Consider the following 20499-nt stretch of genomic DNA (forward strand, 5'->3'; position numbering starts at 1 on the left):
GCACCAACTTAAACCACCTCCAGCAACAAATAAGTAGGTAAGTGTCTCAAGCTCCCTTTTTTTCTTTCTGAAATCAGACAGCAGTATTCTTTATACTTAGACAAGCTGTCTTCTCCAGGCCTACTGATCTACAGCCCAAGCAAACCCTGTTAAGTGTTTGAAAAGTCTTACATACAACTTATACTATTACTTACCTACAGGACTACTTGCTGGAGTAACTGAAGGTGGTTGAGATGAAACAATGGCACTTGGTGAAGCTTTGTCAAAATCCAGAATGGACTCCTTTTGAAAGAAAGGATTATTGGTTGGGAGGAAAAAAATTAAATATTCTGACAAGTTGCTGTTAGCTAATTAGAGCTAGATTCACTCATTCAGTGCAAACACACACTGTCAGCACTGTTTCCCTTAACCCAGTAGGAATTGGAGCTTTGTGCTACAACAGCAGAGAAAAACATACTTGCATGAAGTTGTACGTCCCTTGTATCTGAGTCATCAGATCCTGAAGTTTTTCCCTTCTCAATACTGGATCTTTTGGAAGAGTTGAAGTAGAGCAAAACTCTGCAGCTGGCTGATGTACAGGTTTAGGCACCTAATAAGGAGAAAAGATATTAAACCTAATACTGGAAGCAAGACAAGCTGCCTTATCCAATATACTTTCAGAGAAACCTATATGTGTCAGACAGTGGGCCAAGGAATTCTGTGCCATTATTGATATTTGCTGAATAAAGCTTTCACTTTGTTAAAAAAGCATCAGCCTACTGTTGCTACAACTAGTTAAGCCACAGAACTAATTCATCCAGTTTCTTGCAGTCAAATGTACAGAAGGCAGTAAGTTGCCTGTGTTTAGGGCAAAATTAGATGCATCCACATAAGGAAGCCCACATATATAAGTTGAAGGCCAAAACAAATTTAAAAAACAGAACTGTATCACTCAGTAGAGCTCACACCAGTAAGTACAGATCTTCTATTAGGATGGCATTTCCAGATATTCTGAAGAAACTGCATGTAAGAAATACATTGCAAGCATGCTACTTTGGTTAAGACACCAAAGTGCTCCCCCAAACAAGCAAGAGACATTCAGTGTAGCAGCTCCTGCAGAAAGTATTTCATTAAACTTTTCAAAATTTGGCATGAAAAATACACCTATGCTCCCACACGGAAGCTTATCTTTGTAGATAAATAAGGACTTCTGCAGGGCCTTATTGCTTCCTGATTGTTTCAGATGGTCCCTTAACAGTTCATCCCAACTGATTCTCACCTCACTTTAAAAAGAGGTAAATGTTTTGCCATAGAACCAGTAAGTCTGAGGTATAAAAAAAAATATTAAACTCCTTAAATAGCAGAAGCCCTGTTATTTACAGAATGAAAGTAAAATCAGGCTGTCCAGATAGTCTAGCATGTCTTAAAAGTGGCTTGGGAAGAAGTAGGCTTGTTATAGGTATTTTAAAACCATAATTTTCAGTGATTCTCTAAACCTTTGCTGCTCTTATGTTTGTCTATGCAGTTAAAGGGAGGCAAATCTGAAGACATTAAATAAGTTGCATTATTACAACAGGCCCAAGCATTGAGAAACACAGGAACATATGAAAGTCTTTTACTTTCCTACAGTACAAACATTTGTCTTTCTTACAGGAAGTTACTACTTCAATATACTGTATAGCAGTATAGTTGACTATTTATATCAAGTCATTAGAAGACTATGGCAGAAGGGTATGTGTCATGAAATTTAATTGTCACACTAAACCCAAACCAAATCGATGAAATGCTCTGTCCAGTTTTAGGACAACCACAAAACCAATCATATTTCTTCAACAGTTACCTGAAACTAATCACTAGCATTTGAAGAAATCCCAATAGCATGCACAGGGATGAAGCTTGCAAGGTTTAGTGAGCTTCACAAAGCATAATCCATGTACATGCAGCACATCATTAACTCTGGAGGACTCAACTTCAATCTATATGGCCCACACAATAACCCCTTGGTGAGCTCTGAGAAGTTTCACTTTAGAGCTAGAGTGCATCTTTGTACTTACTATTCTATCTTAGTTTCTAATGCACAACCTGTAGACTGACTGTGCAAGTTTACATTGCTGTATAGTTTCCAAAAATGAACAGGAACTATAGCTATTAAAAATTTAAGTACAGGACAAGATACAGCTGAATAAAGTTAATGTATAACTTGCTGAAACTTTAAGTTACTAGGAATCTGAATCTTCTTGTCCATCAGTTTTAGCCCTCACTTACAAGCAGATTTAAGATAAAAACACTTGCTGTCACTGTAAGTCCATTATGGGTCAAACTGATTAATGCTTCTATTACCCTCTTCCTCCTCACTATAGTTTACCAAGACACAAGTACACCCACCAAACTGGTTCTGTACATTTGCAAATGGGCAACAGAAGCTTGTCACTTAACCAGGTCAAGGCAGTGTCTTGAGGCTATTAAGACTGTCCACTAGCTACATAAGTTAGACTTGTACATTAAACACAAACAAGTAAAAAAAGCCTTGAGAGCATGGAAGCAGAAGAGACTGCAGTGTTTCACTTGTGGTTGCAAAGATGATAGGTCTTATGTATGCTTTTACAATTTGCTAGAGTCTTCATCTCCTTCCCCAGCTCATACTCTGCACATCATGCTGGTAGCATTCTTTACTTCAACTAGAAGAGCAAGCATACAGGGTTACATATACAGTATTAGGGCTTTAAGCCAGGATTGAAACATTGAGACTCTCCATTCTGTGGAATTTGTTTTCTAGTCTTGCATATATTAAAATACACCAGCCAGAAGTGGTTACACTGAAGTTACCTTATTGATTTGCTGTTTTGCTGTTACTTAGGTGCTTAAAACTAGAATATTTAAGTGCAATACAGACCATATATGAAAAGTATCATGAAATTAAAGTATTTCAGGTTTTATGCCTTTATAAGAGATGCTTTGAAAAAATTCAGGTACTTGACATCCTTAAGATGGTTTTAAACCAAGTTTTCTTTCTAGCATACAGTTAGATACTGTTTATGGAAGTCATTACAAGCTGGTAGCATAATCTGAGTTTAGTAACCTGTTAGTCCAGCTCACAAACTTACACATGCTGAGATCATTTAACATTAGTTGTTCAAACAACATTCAGATTAGTTTTACACAGTTTAGGGTCTAATTTGTCATAACAATGTTTCTGAAACCTAACTTCAACACTACTTGAGCCAAACTTGCTTTCACATAGCAGACCACAAATTCAGCTCTAACCAAGTTTGCTGGTCCACAGGTTGTACAAACATTTAAACAAAATAATAGTTTAACAGGTCTGCACATCAGCTCACTCTGCTGTCTTAGGCTCAACTTAGGTATTGCACCTTATGGTGCATTCAGTTAAATTAGCATATTTTACAATCTCAGACCACAGCAGTTTACTAAAAGATCTCAGAGCTCTAACAGTTATTTCAGGGAGTAAAGAAAAGTTAATTTCAGCTCCAGAAAGCAGCAGCAGTGACATAGGCTATGCCTAAATCCCTGCACAAGATCATTTATAGATTGTCCCTGAGAGTGAAATGGATCCAGCTATAGCACTGCATTGCCTGTTCTTTCTTCATATAACCAAAAGCAAGAAATTTCATTACCCAAAGTTTAATATTAAATTTTAATTGCCCTTTATGTGCACCTCAAGTCAGATATATTAATTTTCTTAAAATTGGTTATGGAAACTAGGTTGACAGTACACTATTTTCTACTCATTCAATAAATTTTTGATACTAGGATTTGTCAATAGCTACTAAGCAAGAATAAAGCCAGCTGGTGTTTCACTCTGGTCTATATAAATCGAAGTCTGAATACTTCAAAAATACACTTTGTTTACTTCAATCTATCTCAAGCAACTTCACATTCTAACATTTAATTTAGTTTAAATGCTTAGTGCACACCTGGACATTACTATGAAGATTCCTAGGCAGCTTGCACATTTCTCCAGCTAAGTGGAGACCCTCCTTTTTCCTTACTACCTCAAAATTTTGTCCACCATTTAAGCCATCCATCCTATATAAAAATAAGCCCCATCCCATTAGGAAGCATCTTGCATTTAAGCTGTAAAGTAATCTGACACCAGGAATTCCAAGGCATCTTAAAGTGCTTGAGACTATTCCAATACTTCAGACAGTTTCAGTTATAGTAATACTATGCATAGTTGGTGCACAACACCTACTTGTGCTCAGAGTTACTTAGTGAGGCAAACAGGTTTTGCACCTGTACCACCACCACCAGTGGACACAAGATTCTAACTCAGCTTGACTGTAAAGATGAATCAAGCTGAAACACCTTAAACCCATTTTGTTACCCAGTGCTGCATGTTACATACTCTTTTAATTTCATGTTCAACCTTCAGTTTGCGATCCCGCCTCTAGGCACAAGAACATCCATTTTTCAGTTATGCCAAGTTTATGGACAAGATTTAAGCTTAATCATTTGCTATGAGTAACATGGAATGAATTGATTTCTGCTTTCTTACAGAAACATAGATAATGCTGACACTGTACAAGAGAATTGCTGAATTCCCTGTATGTTCTTCCTGAAGTCTAACTCTGTTAAAACACTGGTCTTAGTGACATAATAAGATAGACAAAGTTCAGTTATCTGGTTTTAGTTATCAGAATTGTTGCTATCCAAGCACAGGTGAGAAAGAAGGTAACATAACTAGAGGCTAGCAGCCTGTTCAGCTGTAAGTCCTGCAATAGCTTTCATTTTACATTTCTAAAACAAACTATGCTATTGTTAGACTCTCCAGGACAGCAGTATGGCTTATGCATTCATCTGGAAATACATATTTAAGCCCCTGTACAGTTGGTATTGCTTGATCTAGATGTTAGATCTCTCTTGAATCAGCAGCTATTTTAATCAAAAGCCTAAAAAATTACTGAAGTGCTATTTGCATGCAGCCACAGACAAAGTATTTGATCCCTGGATGAGTCATACCTGCTTTGTACTGATAACAGTGGACAGAGCCAATAGCTAGGGATGAACTAAATTAATTCTTCTGTCTTATGCGTAAAGCAGTTATTCAAGGCTCAAACACAGCCATACTGTGTTGATGTAAAAAGCAAAGCAGACCATCTTGCTATTCAAATATAAAGTTTAACTGCCAGAATTATTTCCCCCAAGAAAGAATGAAATAAGTATCTAAATATAGGCCTATAAAAATGCACCTCAAAGCCTCTGCTATCAGGTAGCTTTAGTCCAATACACTAGTGTCAAAAGCTTATGACAGGTAAGACTACATATGCCAACTCACTTCTTTGGGTTCCATATCAAACTTCTTTGGCCCCATCTGCTCCTTTGGCCCAACACTTGCAGCTCCCCAGGACTTCGGAGGGTTCTGTAACTGCTGTGATGATACTTGCTGCTGCCTGTCAGCTTTTTCCCAAGCCTCTCGAGTCTCCTGCTTCTTTTGTTCTGGCTCCTCCCTAACATGTGCAGCCCAAGCCTTCACAGGCTCCTGCTTCTTTTGCTCTGGCTCTTCCCTAACAGGCATTTCCCATGATTTCAGAGGCTCTGGCTTCTTTTGTTCTGGGTGATCCCTAGTTTGGGTTACCCAAGGTTTTGGAGATTCCTGCTTTTGTTCTGGTTCTTCCTTAACTTTGGTTACCCAAGGTTTTGGGGAATCCTGCTTTCTCTGCTCCTGCTCTTCCCTAACTTTTGCTACCCATGGCTTAGGTGATTCCTGTTTCTTCTGGCCCTGCTCTTCCCTAACCTTTGCTACCCAAGGTTTGGGGGACTCCTGCTCCTCTCGGGCACGTGCTATCCAGGCCTTTGGAGCTTCTCGCTTCTTCTGTTCTTCCTCCTCAACATGGGTATCCCAGGGCTTTGTAGACTCACACTTCTGTTCCCCCTCTTTCACACGAGCTTCCCAAGGTTTTGGAGAATCTGGTCTTTTGGGTTCTTGCTGCCTAACACGAGCTTCCCAAGGCTTTAAGGTCTCTTGTTTCTGCTTCTGTTCCTGGTCTTCAATATCAACAAGCATTTCCCAGGACTTTGGAGGTTCTTGCTTTCTAGAACACTCAGCTTCCCAAGATTTGGGCTCTTCTGGCTTCTTCTTGACAGAGTATTCTGCTTCAGGCAAATAACGCCTGTTGAGAAACTATATAGACCAAAGAAACTTAATGGCTCCCAAGAAAACATTTTGCTACTACAGTTCAGGTCAGTTAAGTTAGGCTACCCAGCTACTGAAAATTTCAGACTAAAAGCAGCAGAGCCTAGACAGTTTAAACACTTGCCACAAACTATGTGGATAGCCATGGCTTTATCCTACAACACTGAAGATTAGCTTTGCTTGGCATGCCAGAGAAGCATGAAACAATCTCCTAGACAGCACAAGTGAAATACTTGAGCTGAGTTAATCTACCACCCTTATACTCAATACTAACTGATGTTCCTAGGCAGTGACAATATCAAGTTCAATTGTGATTTCTATAAAGGTAGCTCTTCCTAAGCATCTAAAATACTGTGGTACTGTATTTGTAGACATTCTGCTAAGCATAGCAGCACCATCTCCCCCCAAAAATCTTTGGCCCCATGATGAAGTGACTCTCATTCTTAATCAGTGAAGCCCAGTGATGAATGACCCCCATTCTTAATGCAGTTTAAATACTAAAGTCATATTCTTGGATTTAGTACCACTGGACTTCAACTCGAGGCTGTGTTTACTGTCAGTGTGTCTGAGAGTTCAATGAAGATGTCCTGAAGTTTTCCTGAATTACCACTTAGTCATAAACAGGAAATAAATATGAAGTGAAGAATGTACAAGGCTCACTGGCTGAGATTTTTTCTGACAAGTTACCAAAAAAATCTTAGTCAGGTAACAGTGTTACTACTAGGTTACAAAAACTTGTTCTAGAGTACACCCTCTAGTGGGATACCTGGGAAACAGGGATTCAGCATTTTAAGAACCAGTATTTCCATGTACAAAAGGACACCCCTCCCCACCTTTTGAACCAAGTCTAATGGTTTTTACACTATTGCCAGCTGAAGCTTGAGTACTTAACTCAGGAGTCTGAAGGGCTGTGGAAACCAGTTTACATACCCCTGTGCACACAAGGGATCCCTACTTCTGACAAATCAGAGCAAGACCTACATCGTTCTCAGCTCCACCAGTATCAAGCCTACTGAAATAAGCTTAGCTTTTATAGACAGCTTTAGTAGATGTGTATTTTCTCTATCCCGCAGTACACAAAAGATCAGTGTGTTTCCACTGTAACGGCTGATGCTTTGGTTTATTCAGGAAAGTGCCAGAGCATTAAAGTACTACACTGCTTCATGTAATCCTGCCCTATTTATCCCAAATACCCCAGAGAAGCCATAAAAATTTGAGGTTAGAAATAGAAATGCAACCAAGTCTTTAATGCTTCCTACAAAAAAGCAACACCCATGTTGCTGTTCAGAATCCCTTTTAAGTTTAAAAGGGTTTCAGAAGCACAGTTATGTTTGACAAGTTACAATACTAAAGGAAAGCAAAAGCAGAGTATCTTACCTCCTGTGGCTGTATTTCAGACTTCATAAGCTCCATAATGGATTCTAGAGAAAGGATGTTAATTTGTTTCAACTGATCAAATGCAGAAAGGCAGACCAAACAGTAGCAAGTCTAATTCCATTAAATAGTAGTGCCAATTGCTAAACCAGATACTCTGAAAGCTCAGCTTGTCATTCAGCATGCTATTTTTAGACAAGCTTTTTTCCTGACTTGGTTTTACATTTGCAAAAGTTGAGAGTTAAGCAAGGAACATTTTATAGTATCCATAGTTTAGTTATTGTATTATAGAACACTCCCTACACCAGACACTTCTCACATCTTCAACATGGAGACTTGCTCAGAAGACAAATACATCCTGTTACTAGGAATTAGATCTTTTTCTACAATATTAACCAGAATAGGACCCTGCACAGCTTGCAGCCCATTTTACTGTAGTAAACATTGCAAGTAAGAAAGCAAAGGATTTGATTTAGCATCAAGTTATGCAAAGTTAATGCTCAGTTCAAGCTTATCCCAATATTATGATACAGAAACTGAACCCTGTAATATTCCACCTGGTTCTTTGACAGACTCTCCTTTTGACATCTGTCTTGTTCTCTCAGATTTTCTATTTACTTCTTCTTCCAATTCTTTTACTGGCACAGTGGTGCGAGGAGTCGGAATACTTTCAAAGTAGCCAGAGTCTAGAAGTTTGGATAACAGGTCCTTCATGTGTTTATCTGAAGAGTAAAAATCCATGAAGTTAAGATATGAAAAACTGAAATTAAGGGGTATTCAGATCACAGATTGAGACTCCTTACTTCCTCCCTTTATATAAATTGCAACTTCTCCATATCTTGCTGAGTTACAACAACAAAATGTTTTAGTATTGTTCAACTGCTTTACGTATTACAGCTGAAGACATCTTTGCAGACCAAAAGACTGCAGCTTGTGTTTAAATGAACATAAGGTAAACACTGAGCCACCTGGTCTCCCACATGATTAGAAAAGGATTTGTTTACCACCTATAAGCTATCCAGCATTGTAGAACATGCTTTTACTATCAGACTGCAGCATAGGTAAAGCTAAACCAAGTCACTATAGAACTGCCCTAGAAGACCCTGTTCCCAGTGATAGGATGTAAGTCAGAGAAGTTAACTGCAAAAACAAGCAGGAAGGGAGAAAGCAAGAGACTATTTCAGTCCAAAGTGAATCCTCTGAAGTTTTGGAAAAGAGTCAAAGTTGACATGGTAGAAGAAAAACTTAACTGTATACTCTGAGAAGCACTGTCCAGTTTCCTCCTTCATGCAAGAGAGACAGTAGCTTAGAGACACAGTAGCTTAGAGAGACAGACCAACCTCAGAAGCAGCAGTGACACTAGAAATTGTTTTAGATGAGCTAGAGACAGGGCAGCCTTGTGAACAGGAAGAATACTCAGTGGAAGATCACTCCTACCCATGACAACCCTATGAACAAGAACAGTAGCCCAAATTTAATACTGATTTTAAAAAATCATCTTCCAAGGCAGTGAATGCTAAGAAGTCCTAACAGTTTTATCTGAAGTTTAGCTTGCACACAAAAGAATGCAAGACTGACACTAAAGGGATGGAGATACTGACAAAATAGTCTCAAAAGTTGCTTAGATGATAGCCAAAAAACTACAAAAGTTTGGAGTCAAGGTAATTTGGCAACTATCAATTCATGTCAACAGATACAGGGCTAAAGTTGTCAGGCTGTGGCAGCACAAGGCCAGTTTACACAGTCCAGAACTATATGAAGGGAGTTAACACTTAGTTTTCAGTTCAACTACATGTGGAAATTAGATAGGGTACACTAGTGCTCTGGTCTAACAGTTTCAACATTGGAAAGATTACTGCCTCACAGTCATCACAAGATTGGAGTAAACAAGACAAGCAAGGTCTGTTTGCAATAGGAAAGACACTACAGCTCAAATAAGGACAGTTTCCTCACAAGCAAGTTCTAAACAGGAACATAGAATGTGTATGTTGGCTTACAAGCAGGGTTTCTGAAACTAAGCCACAGATGGAAGAAAATAAGAGTCCCATGATTTTGGTGTGCTTAAGTAAGGACACTTGCAACAAGTCAAACTAAAACTGCACTGTGCATGAATGGAGATCACAGCAAGTTCCATTAATTACTATCCTTCCTTGTGTGGTATCCCACACTGTAGTCAGACAACAGGTATATAAGCCTGGAGTTCCTACATGAAAGAATCTTCAATGCGGTGGGACCTTCAGCCTGGAGACAATGAAGCTTTGTAATACACATCAGTATACTCAACTGAGCATTTAATGGCTGGGAACAGTGTTCCAATCTTAACCCATTTGCACATAACTATCCAGAAAGCTTCCTACTGCTGATTTTGTAAGGTATTCATGCATTAGCTTTTGAATTATACCATCACTATTCCTCATAAAGGTGCTAATACATTGGTAGAAGAATGAGTCTTTACCTGGAAAAAGAAAGCATGCTGTACTGTTATTAATCAAACAGCAGTTCATCCTTAGATGACAGTTACACACAGCATTTTAAAGTGCTTAATTTAGTAGCCTTCCATGTATATTCACTAGCTTTAAGCAGTTTACATAGCACACAAATTTTGGATCTCTAACGTACTTCTCTAGATGAGACACTTACATGTTGTTCCAACCACAGGTTTCTCACTTCCTTCTAGAAGGTCCCAGAAGTAGAGAGATGATTGTTCCATCTGATCTTCAACACTAGAACAAATGACAGTTTTACCAGGTAGAATCATAGCCAAGATCAAGTGTTGCAGTATCCCAGTACCCCTCATTTTAAGACACTAATATTTAGCCTTCCAAGTGAAGGCTGTATATGTAAGAGTGAATCCTAGGCCCATTATCTACTACTGAAAGTGATTCATATGTATCTGTTTGTACATGATTTAATCTAGCAAAGTTCTTTTGTTCATAATTAAGAGTAGAGCAGCCAGCACTATCCCACAAGACCACATGGCTGGACTCCATTCCAAGCTGGGATTCCCAAACAGGGAACTAATTGCTGTTTAATCAGCTGATCACCTTGTTCACTGGATGCACACATGCAGGGACAACCATCAACAGCTCCTGACACTCTGCCAGTCATTGAGAAACCTTGACATAGGTTCATGATCCACCCCACCACCCCCTCCAGACAGTAGATTTTGAAGTCCACCATGGTGAAATTTAATATCCCAAAGGAAAGGATTATGCTTCTTGTGAAAGTATAATACAATGAGAATAGGCTAGAAATAAAGTTATTTCAGTAGGATGAAACTCCTGTTGCATATCGTACAAGCAGCTGTTCTTTAGAAGTTAACATCAGAGCAAAGATTAGGCAAGTTTAGCATATGACAAGTGATTAGACATTTTAGGAACTTACATGATGTTTGAATATGAAAATAATTACTCTTATCCATAAAGTGTTTCAACTTACCACCTAATAACTACTTTTTCCATATTTAAACACAATTCTTACTATGCCATCTTAGAAACAGACAGGCTGCCATACTAAGTAAGCACAGGCCATCATGGTACAAGCATTGTGCCAACTTAGTACTGACATACATCTGTTGACAACCTGTTACCTTAAAAGGTATGACATTTTTTGCAGAGGTATCAGAAAACTCAAGTTCTTATAACTACTTTGAAGCCACCAGCAAGAGCACCTCAGGATTATCATACTTTCAAATAAAGCAACATATCTGGATCATCATGCAAACAGAATATAGAACAGTTCTCCTGTGCTTTGCCACACATTTTTCCCCCACTTCATGGGAGCAGGACACCACCAGTCTGCCTGCTTATGATGGTACTGGACTACCTCCCCTCAACCCCACTGGGAGATGGCAGGGCTTGTAGCTTTCACAACTGAAGCTGTTAATTACTGCAGCTTTCCTTTCATGCTCAGAGTGAGGTAAGTCTCCTACATTCCTAGCCTCAGATTAAAGCAAGTGTACTGAATAGAATTTTAATTAGTGTCCCAAAATATAATATTTCAAGACATAGCGGTGTCAGACAGTACATTTACTGTAATGAATGAAGCATACCAATTAAAACAAAAATCTTGAACTCACCTCAAGTTCTCATTTCTTTCTGGACATGTCAGTTTTGCAAATCTTATGAGGTAGTCTAGTTCTTTAGAAGGCAAGTATATTGCACCATTCACACCACCTTTGAAATCTTTCTGAACATGCTCTTGAGTGAAGTTCTGCAGCACATACTGGACTTGAAGTATTGTACGCAGTTTTTTCTTCTCAGCTTCAAGCTTCAATAGACTCTCTCTTCGCTGAGCCTTCCTCTGTGCTTTCAGCAGCTATTTCAATAAATGAATTCAACAGTTAACACAAGGGTTTAGTAACATGTTTTATCCTAAAATTCTATCAAGTTCTAGTACTTATCCTACACAGATAAATTAACTATTAATTTCAGTTAGTTAACAGAAACTCCTAACTCTAACACTCTAACTAGTGATGCAGAAGTTGTCTCAAGTTTCTCCTAGCAAGACAAATGCCTCTTCACTTTTGAATACCCCGGTTTAATGGATACAGCAGAATTCTACAGTTATTCTTATTTGTATTGGCAGAAGACTGAAGCACTCAACCAACAACACAAGTCACAGAACATATACAGTCCTCATGTATTTGAGAAGTTTCTCATCATGTGCTAATAGAATTATGCAGCAGAAGCTATCCAAGTAACTGCAGAATTTAAAATGCCTCAACATCAGGTATGTTAAGTTTCTTTGCAAGATCTATAAAAATTTAGGGGTTTAGAACACATTGTAAAGAGTATAAAAGATATTGTTGCCAGAATGGCCCCTAGTGTTCCAGTAATGGGTATTGGCTGTGAAACCCATACTGGTAGAGGTAGAGCCAAGAAAAATGCTAAGTGGGTTAGCCTTAAAATACAGCATAAGTTCAAGAACAAACATGAACTGGTAGAAGTTAGTGCTGGATTACTAAAGACACCTACAAAAAGATAGACTGGGTCACAATCCTTTATTTCAGATATTTTATGGACATCTACACTGAAAGCAGCAATAGGAAGCAACCCAAATTTATATTCAACACAGTAGGTTCTATGTTTGAGATACAATAACTGAGGGAACCCAAAGCAGCAACACTGCTGAAAAGACTCTTATATCCCTGCTCATATAATGCATTGAGATATTTACTGCACTACCTGGAATTACTACATAGACAAGAAAAGCCTCTCTAGCAAAATTGTTTGGGTCTCAGTCAACACCAAGATAAGACATTTTACCAGTCCTTCAGTGTTCTGTAAGAGGCAGAAAAATAATGCCAGAGCAGTGACTAATCATGTTTAACATCCACAGCATTACCTTGAATCAGATCTTTTCATAAGAATAGTATTTGAGCCAAGAGACCAGTTTCTCTAAAAAAAGAACATTTGCTTACATAAAAGTAATGTATGTAGTGTTTTAAACCCTGAACAAAGACCTAAATAAAGCACTAAATCTGTGACTTGCCATAATTAGACACAGCTACAGCAAAGTGGCAAACTCCACAAGCTTCAGTAAAATTTTACTGAGACCTGTACTTCACTGCAACTGAAAGGATTTAACCCCAGCACTTTTCCTCACCGGAAACATCAAAACATTCAGGTTGTACAGGATACTGGGATGTCACCTAGGCCAGCCCTGAGAACAAAGGCTACACTGAATCAAGAACAGATTGCTTAGAGCTTTGTGGAGTCAGGTCTTGAAAAGATTCAAGGACAGATTTTACTGCTTCTCTAAGCAGCCTGCTCTAGTGCTCAATTATCCTCAGAGTAACCATTTTCCTCCTGTCTAGTTGAAACCTACTATTTATGATTATTCCTCTCCTACCACATGTGTCAACAAAAAGTCTGGCTCCATCCTTTTAGTCATCTCTTTGGTATTTGAAGGCTAATATTGCATCTTCTACCAAGCCTCCACTTCACCAGGCCCAAGCAGCCCAGTTCCAGGCTCTCCTCACAGGTCTCATTTTCCAGGACCCAGCCATTCAGAAGCCCACCAGTGGACTGACTGAAGTTTTCCTATAGCCTTTGATTAACAAGCAACCAGAAATAGACAATAGAAATGGTTAACAAGAACCAAATAATCAGTTCTCCTTAATCTACTGGTCCTCAGTTTAGTCTAGCCTTCACTGCTCCAGGGGTACACTTAATTTACTTTGCCTGCTGCCCACAAGGCAGTGTCTTTGCCAATAGAGTTGCTCCCCCACCAGTCTGCACCTACACAGGGAATGAGTCCACCTCAGGCACAAGCTACCAGCAAGACGGTTAAGTTTCAAACCTAAGTAAACTGGAGTCATCTCAAACACAGCTGAGTTCCAATAACTCAATTTACTTAAGCACAAGTTCTTAGAAGAATAGAGCAAATAACTACCATGGAGGTGACTGGTACACAAAATTGTCAGCATTTGCTTTGCTCTACTCAGTAGTCCAGACAGTTTAAGCACATTGTTCCCCCAAGCTCCAAGACAGAAACTTCCTAGTATTCTGCATATTGGCATGTAAGTGTAGATATTAGAAGAGTAGCTCAAACTTCGCTGTTACCTCCTGACAACATGGGGAAGGGTGTTTTATACTTACATCTTGGCTAAGTCCTGAAAAAGTCTTCTGAAGCTCCTTGGCAAATTCCAGGTTGTGTACTACTTCATCATATTTCTCTACTGCCTCCTACAAAGGAATAGATAAAAAGAGTGGTTTTCATGCTTAAGACTAATTGTTACATCTCAATCCCCTTGTACTTAAATTCTCACTGAGAACTAGTCATTTAATGCATACGTCTCAAACTAACTTTTTTAAAGATACTATCATAGAATGAACAGTTTAGGTTGGAAGGGACCTTAAAGATCATTTAGTTCCAACCCCCCTGCCATGGGCAGGGATAACTTCCACTATCCCAGCTTGCCCAAAGCCCCGTCCAACCTGGCCTTGAACCCTTCCAGGGAGGGGGCAGCCACAGCTTCTCTGGGCAACCTGTGCCAGGGCCTCACCACCCTCACAAGGAAGAATTTCTTCCTTAATCTAAATCCCCTCTCTCAGTTCAAAGCCATTAACCCTTGTTCTATCCCTGCATGCTCTTGTAAAAAGTTCATTTGTTCAATCAGTTTGATTTAGTTACTTGTATTCACTTATTTGTAGTCCACTAGACATTACTAGGCCTAAACACTACTCAACACAAAGTGCATGAGTTAGTGTAAAGCACTCATCCAGTAGTTAAGGTTTTCTTCACACAATTTATCAAGCACCATTTAAGAACTAATTAGCAAATCGCTTAGCACCTGGGAGAATGACTTGTAAGACCCTAATGCCCACACAGCTGAGGAAGACACAATTTAACACCAACAACTTCCTAGACAGATTGCATTACCTGTGCTTTTAACAATACAAATCCCAGAGTAAAACTCCCTGAAAACATCAAGAACCACTACTCTCATGACAAGCTGTAACTCAGCCTGCACGAAAGCAATAGCTTTCTTTTGTCACATCTTATTAACATTTATTAACATTATGCTGGAGGAACAGTACTGAGAAAAGTCTACTCAGCTCACAAAACCACATAGTATTGCCAGTGAGAGCATTTAACTTGCTAGAAGCTCCTCATTTTTGAAACAAATGTTTCCTGAAGTAAGGCTTTAGGCACAGTTTCCTAAAGTAAGGCACACACAGTAGCTCTGACAAGCATGAACCACAAGTAATTACAATTTAATCCAAACTGCTTGCAAAACAAGTTCATCACCAGATGTGTATTTCTTCCTCTGTGTGCAAAACAATGAAAAATATAGATGGCATCAAGTTAGATTAGGAGTTCAGTGTATTATAGGCAGTTAAGTTTCCTCAGGCAAGTGTCCAAACTATAAAGCTCTGCTCTAGCTTCAATCACTAGGTCCCAGTACTTGTATATACATTGGGAATCTGGATCCGAAAGGTACAAATGCAGTATTTCTGTATCTTAATCACTGAAACTGGTGTCTTGACTAGATTAAGTACTGAGTTGATACAACAAACAATATACAGCAAATACTACAATAGTCATCTGGACAGTTTGATTGCCACTGGTCAGCTCACTAGCAAGACTGAATCCAATTCCACATTTTAAAAGCCAGGGATATCCTAGAAACTGGGATAAAAATACTAATACTTAAAAAGTTAAGCTCAGCTGAGAATACTGAAAGCCAGTAACCAAGTTAACTGCCATTTTCCAAAGTCAGTGCTGTTGGATGCATTTGCAGTAAGAACACCTAAAGAATCCTTCAACCTCTTCAGTTCCCCACATCTTAATTCCACTTTCAAACAGCTTCTCAGTCCAGTGTATACCAAAAGATAAACAGTCAGATTTAGAAGTAGCTTTAAAGCATGTTCAAGAGTAATCAAACTTACACACAATACTGTTCAACAGTCTCAGTGACAGAAAACAAGATTGTATTCAACACATAATCTAAACACAAAAGCCTCTTGCCCACCTGACTGCAGATTGAGTTTAGAGAAACTAAAAGGTCATCATCCTACTTCAAACCATCAGATTTAATTAATTTACTTCTGCACTTGAGATAGCAACAGACTATATCAGATTTTGTAGTCAAGTGCTAAACGATCATTCAGTCCAGTAAGTCTACTCTAAGTTTAAGTAGCAAGTTATCATCTCTTCCTTATCCCATTTATGCATAGTTCTCATTCACAAGTGATTCAGAGTAAGGAAACAGTATTTGTGCTATACTGCTGCACTGTGATAAAGCTAACAGTCAATGAAGTATTTTTCTAACTGTTTCATTAGCAGGATCAGCACCATCACTGAAGTGTTGTGCCCTTTATCATACAACTGTTCTTTAGAATGTGTGAAGTACATTTTTAAAATTACTCCTAGATGACTACAGCAATAAACTCTTTGGATTATGTGACACTGCTACTGAGACATGTTTAAACAGCAAGAGCTTTCATGTTCTAGAAATTTGGTTTCAACTCTAAAATACTTTCTAGTTCAAGACAGAAGAGAGCCTGATGTTAAAACAGCGGTTCTAGCAAGTTTAAGCTAGCTCCAGAAGAAAGTGGCTCACATTTGTTGAGTAGCAGTCTTGCACCCTGACATGCCAAATTCTACCAACCTTAAGTGCAAAACAGACACATTGTTTTAACTGCATATGAGAGTGCCACTGACTCCCAGCCACCTAATGGCAGCACTGGAAGGACAAGGCAGTATTCCCAACCAAGTCAGTGACTTACAGCTAGATTCTTGTATTAGAGAAGCCCTTAGATCCCACACAAGTTAGACCAGCACCTTCCTTTCTAACAGGGACTGTTTGACAGTTACACTTTAACAGCTACTTGTAACCAACAGCACTGTGCAGCTAACAGACAATTTCAAACACCTGTTAAATGAAGAAATATCATTAACTAGCTACCCCAGACATCTTGAGGTTTGGGTTCTAACACTGCAATGCCATGTAGATAAGCTGAATGCAGATACCTCATTCAGAAATAAAGGTGCAGAAGCACTGAAGCTGAAAGCCTACAGAGCAAAGTTAAACAAGGATCTTCTAGTACTTCAGTACACAACATGAAGATTAAAGTAGGAGACAAAACTTGTGAGCTCACCAACCATTCAGCTTAAATACCAGTAATTTGTCCATTTGACTTTGTGAAAAATACCACTGCAAGCCTGTAGGAATTCTGCAAAACTACACCACCACCTCCTTCAGCAAGCTATCCCTTCTGACATGTTCACAAGTTTTGAGGCCACCCGCTGCTGCATAAAGCAAACTTACCAACTGGTCTTGATTGAGGACTTCTCCCTTCTTCAGGCGATCTTTGTAGTCTTCTAGTTTGAGCTGCAGGAACATCCAAAGTAAATTTTTACACTGATTTCTGTCTAATGTGGAGCATGGGGTACAAAGTTACATATTCTTTCTGTGTTTTAAGTCATCCTCATGCTGCAACAGAATAGGAATCTTACTACTTCCTCTCATTTTCAGAAGGAACACAAATTTATGCTATGCCTTTGATTTAGCAATCTCAGTCTCCAGGACTGTCTACTTCCCTTTCCTATTGTTGATCTTTCATTTCTTACTTGCTACCATTGTTTGATTTAAGAAATACTAATGAACTGACACTAGATCTTTAAGGGGCTCAAAACATAACCTCTGTCCTTATTTTAAATTGGGCTTTTTTAGCTTTTCCAAGTCATGCTGGAATTCAGTTATTCTTAAACAATCCTACTTAATTTTCCAGAGCATGTCTTTCAAAATATGTATTCATTTGTGTCAAGATTTTACAGCACTATTCCCTAAGAAACTAATGTCTTTAGGGGAAAAAATAAGATTTATTTCTAATATTCTGAAACAGCCTTTAAAAGCTGATGTAAACTATACAAAACTAAATTATTAGATATTACAAACTTCTTTATACACACAGTGAAAAGGAGTTCACTGCCATGAAGTTCAATACAGTTGAATACCATTTCATTTCAACCCATGTAGGGTTTTACTGACAGAGTACCTACAGAAACTGAGAACTAGGAAAACTTTCTACTCATTTTAATAAACCACACTTATTTGGTGGTGAAGCCATATTGTCATTCACATGAAAATCAAAGACACTTGAAAAATTCACAACAGTAAGCCTCCTTGGAGAGAATTAAAATACCACACAAAGTTGGTTAATCACAAAGAAAACATGCTTATCAGACATTATTCAAAATTACAGCATGATGCATGACATGAGACAGCAGTAATACTGCATCTCCTGCAGGAGGATCAAGTCCCCTAGCCATGTGGCTCAAAATCTAATCTACTCCCTTCTCACCCTAAGACATAACACAAAGCTTTCCAGACATTTAGAGAAGCTCAGATTCATACAATTGCTTTACTTGTAATCCTGATCCAATACCGAAAGTAACAGCACCACCAGTATTTCTTTCCTCTTACAGGAAACAGCATTTTCCCAATTAAAAATCATGCACACAGCCTTCAGTCACCTGCCAATCAACTGAAAAGTCTTAGAATGCAATAGCCTGACTAGGTATAGCCACAATATTTTAGATGTATCATGATCTCCGTTCTTATTCTTACTAGCACTGTTCTGCCCCATCCCACATCCAGAAAAGCACAGCTCAAAGCAACAGAGCAGGCTTGGGAGGCTTTCTGTCTAAAAGCCTTCTAGTGAATACATTTGTCTATATTTTAAATATAGAAGTCAAAGATTTATGCAAAGTAAAGGGCAATACATATTTTATATAATTTGACATTTCCATGAGTCAGAGGAAACACTGTTCTAATTTCCAATTTTACATGCATTTCTATATCCTAATATTAGATGCATGTAATCAATAGAAGAAATATGAAGATTTCTGCAAGACTATAAAACATCTCCAAATCAGTTCCAAGTTAGTCCTGAACTGATTCAGTCTGCTGGAGAAGCATCCCCAGTTTTGATCAACTCAGTTACTTCTACTAAGTATTGGGCATGCACTGTAAAGCCAGCAGCTGAGAGCAGGATTCTAGTTAGCTGCATTCATGATTCTATGAAACAATAATGTCATGCTCACACAATGTCAAATGGAAGTACTCTGTTTCTGAACAGTAAGAGTAAAGAACACCATTCTTTACAATACAGAAGTTAATCAATTATAACAAACCTGCCCTAGCAAATCTGCATTTAGGTCCTTCCACAAGTTATTTTTAAAAATCCGTGACTACCCTCTCTCTCTCTCTCTATATATATATATATATACACACACACAACCTTATTCCTGCTATTATAAAATAGGCACTGAGTTTTACAATTAGCAGCTTAAATATGTACCATACTAAAGAAAAACAAGTTACCTTCTTTTTCTCAATGTTCCTGATCTTGTGTTTGAGGCAGATAAGCCCATTATCGATGTAAGTCTCATAGGCCTGGGAAGGAGAGGCTGCCGAGTTGAGCACTGACTGCAGGGGGCTGGAGGGAGGCTGGCTCTCCCCAGACGGGTTCACCTGCTGCTTGGCCGCCTTCATGCTCTTGTCCTCCCTCTCCTCTGACCGGCCTGAAGGTGACGATGGGCGAAGGAAAGGGGCTTGGGAAAGCTGCACCATTGAAATGGATGGAGCTGCAAAGAAACTCCTTTTATTTAGCTCTCTTTCACCCCCCACCCCCCCCACCCCCCGCCTTTTTAAAGTTCCATCTTTTCTTATCACGCATTCAGAACATGTAGTCCCAAAACTCGGTAAGTATTTATCACAATCGTTCACACTTCTCCCTCCCCTTTCAAAATATCTGTAAGCAGGAATTTCAAAGCAAGGCAAACTTTGTATTGTTCAAGTCTCCCATCCATCCAGACGCCAAAAATCCTTTACATCGGCAGAATTAGACAGCAGAGAGGATGATTCCAGAAACCCAATATAGTGTCCATATAAAACTAGGCAGGTTTCCTGCACACATCACCCACAAGGGGAAAAACTGCAAGCAAGCAATTGCAAATCACGCCGCCAGCTTTGCGTCCAGGCTGCAGCCTGGATGAAGATTTAGAAGTGGCATGCCTGAAGGTATAGACCCTCTTCTTCTCACCCCCATTAAACCAGTTTTACCCCTTCAGGACCTTTGCAGCAATCCAGCCGAGAAATTAAACTACTTCGATTGAAAAAGTGAATACAAAAAAAAAAATGCTTAATAAAATGAGTAGCACACTCAGTTTATAACAGCAAAATCCTTGAGGAGGAATTGGTGTCTGCTTACACCCATCCAAGAGACGTGCCTGTGCCAGGGCAAGGCACCAGCTTTGATGGGAGGGGCTGGGCTTTAACCTTGAGCAGAGAATTTCTGTAAGAGATGCTCCGCCACCCTCATCTTCAACTACTTACTTACACCGGGGCTCCTGGAAAGCAATGACACCACATTTCTGCCGCCCTGCCCGCTCGCGGGGCCGGGGCGGAGCGGGCGCCCCGGAGCAATGCGGGTTTTCTCCTTGTCGGCCCCTTGCCTCCCCCGCCGCGGGCGGCGGGT

The 20499-nt window shown here is 39.2% G+C and overlaps 1 protein-coding gene across 3 annotated transcripts in view; it reads right to left on the reverse strand.

Annotated features, from left to right (window-relative positions):
• CAPRIN2 (caprin family member 2) overlaps positions 1–19649 on the reverse strand; it is a 32789-nt gene extending 13140 nt beyond the window's left edge. For 2 of the 3 annotated variants that reach the window (XM_026868209.1, XM_026868208.1), the window contains exons 1-10: positions 19344–19649; positions 17286–17348; positions 14110–14196; positions 11586–11824; positions 10148–10230; positions 8065–8229; positions 7511–7554; positions 5276–6121; positions 458–589; positions 195–282 (exon numbers count right to left, since the gene is read on the reverse strand). In XM_026868209.1, coding sequence (XP_026724010.1) covers positions 195–282; positions 458–589; positions 5276–6121; positions 7511–7554; positions 8065–8229; positions 10148–10230; positions 11586–11824; positions 14110–14196; positions 17286–17348; positions 19344–19592 — 1996 coding nt within the window. In that variant the 5' untranslated portion in view covers positions 19593–19649. The remainder of the gene's footprint in view (positions 1–194; positions 283–457; positions 590–5275; positions 6122–7510; positions 7555–8064; positions 8230–10147; positions 10231–11585; positions 11825–14109; positions 14197–17285; positions 17349–19343) is intronic. The other variant, XM_026868210.1, reaches the window with a different exon arrangement.
• Between the last annotated feature and the right edge of the window lie 850 nt (positions 19650–20499).

Source organism: Athene cunicularia (genome assembly GCF_003259725.1).
Source record: "Athene cunicularia isolate RWA chromosome 1 unlocalized genomic scaffold, athCun1 chr1_part2, whole genome shotgun sequence".
In the NCBI taxonomy this organism is placed as follows: Eukaryota; Metazoa; Chordata; class Aves; order Strigiformes; family Strigidae; genus Athene; species Athene cunicularia.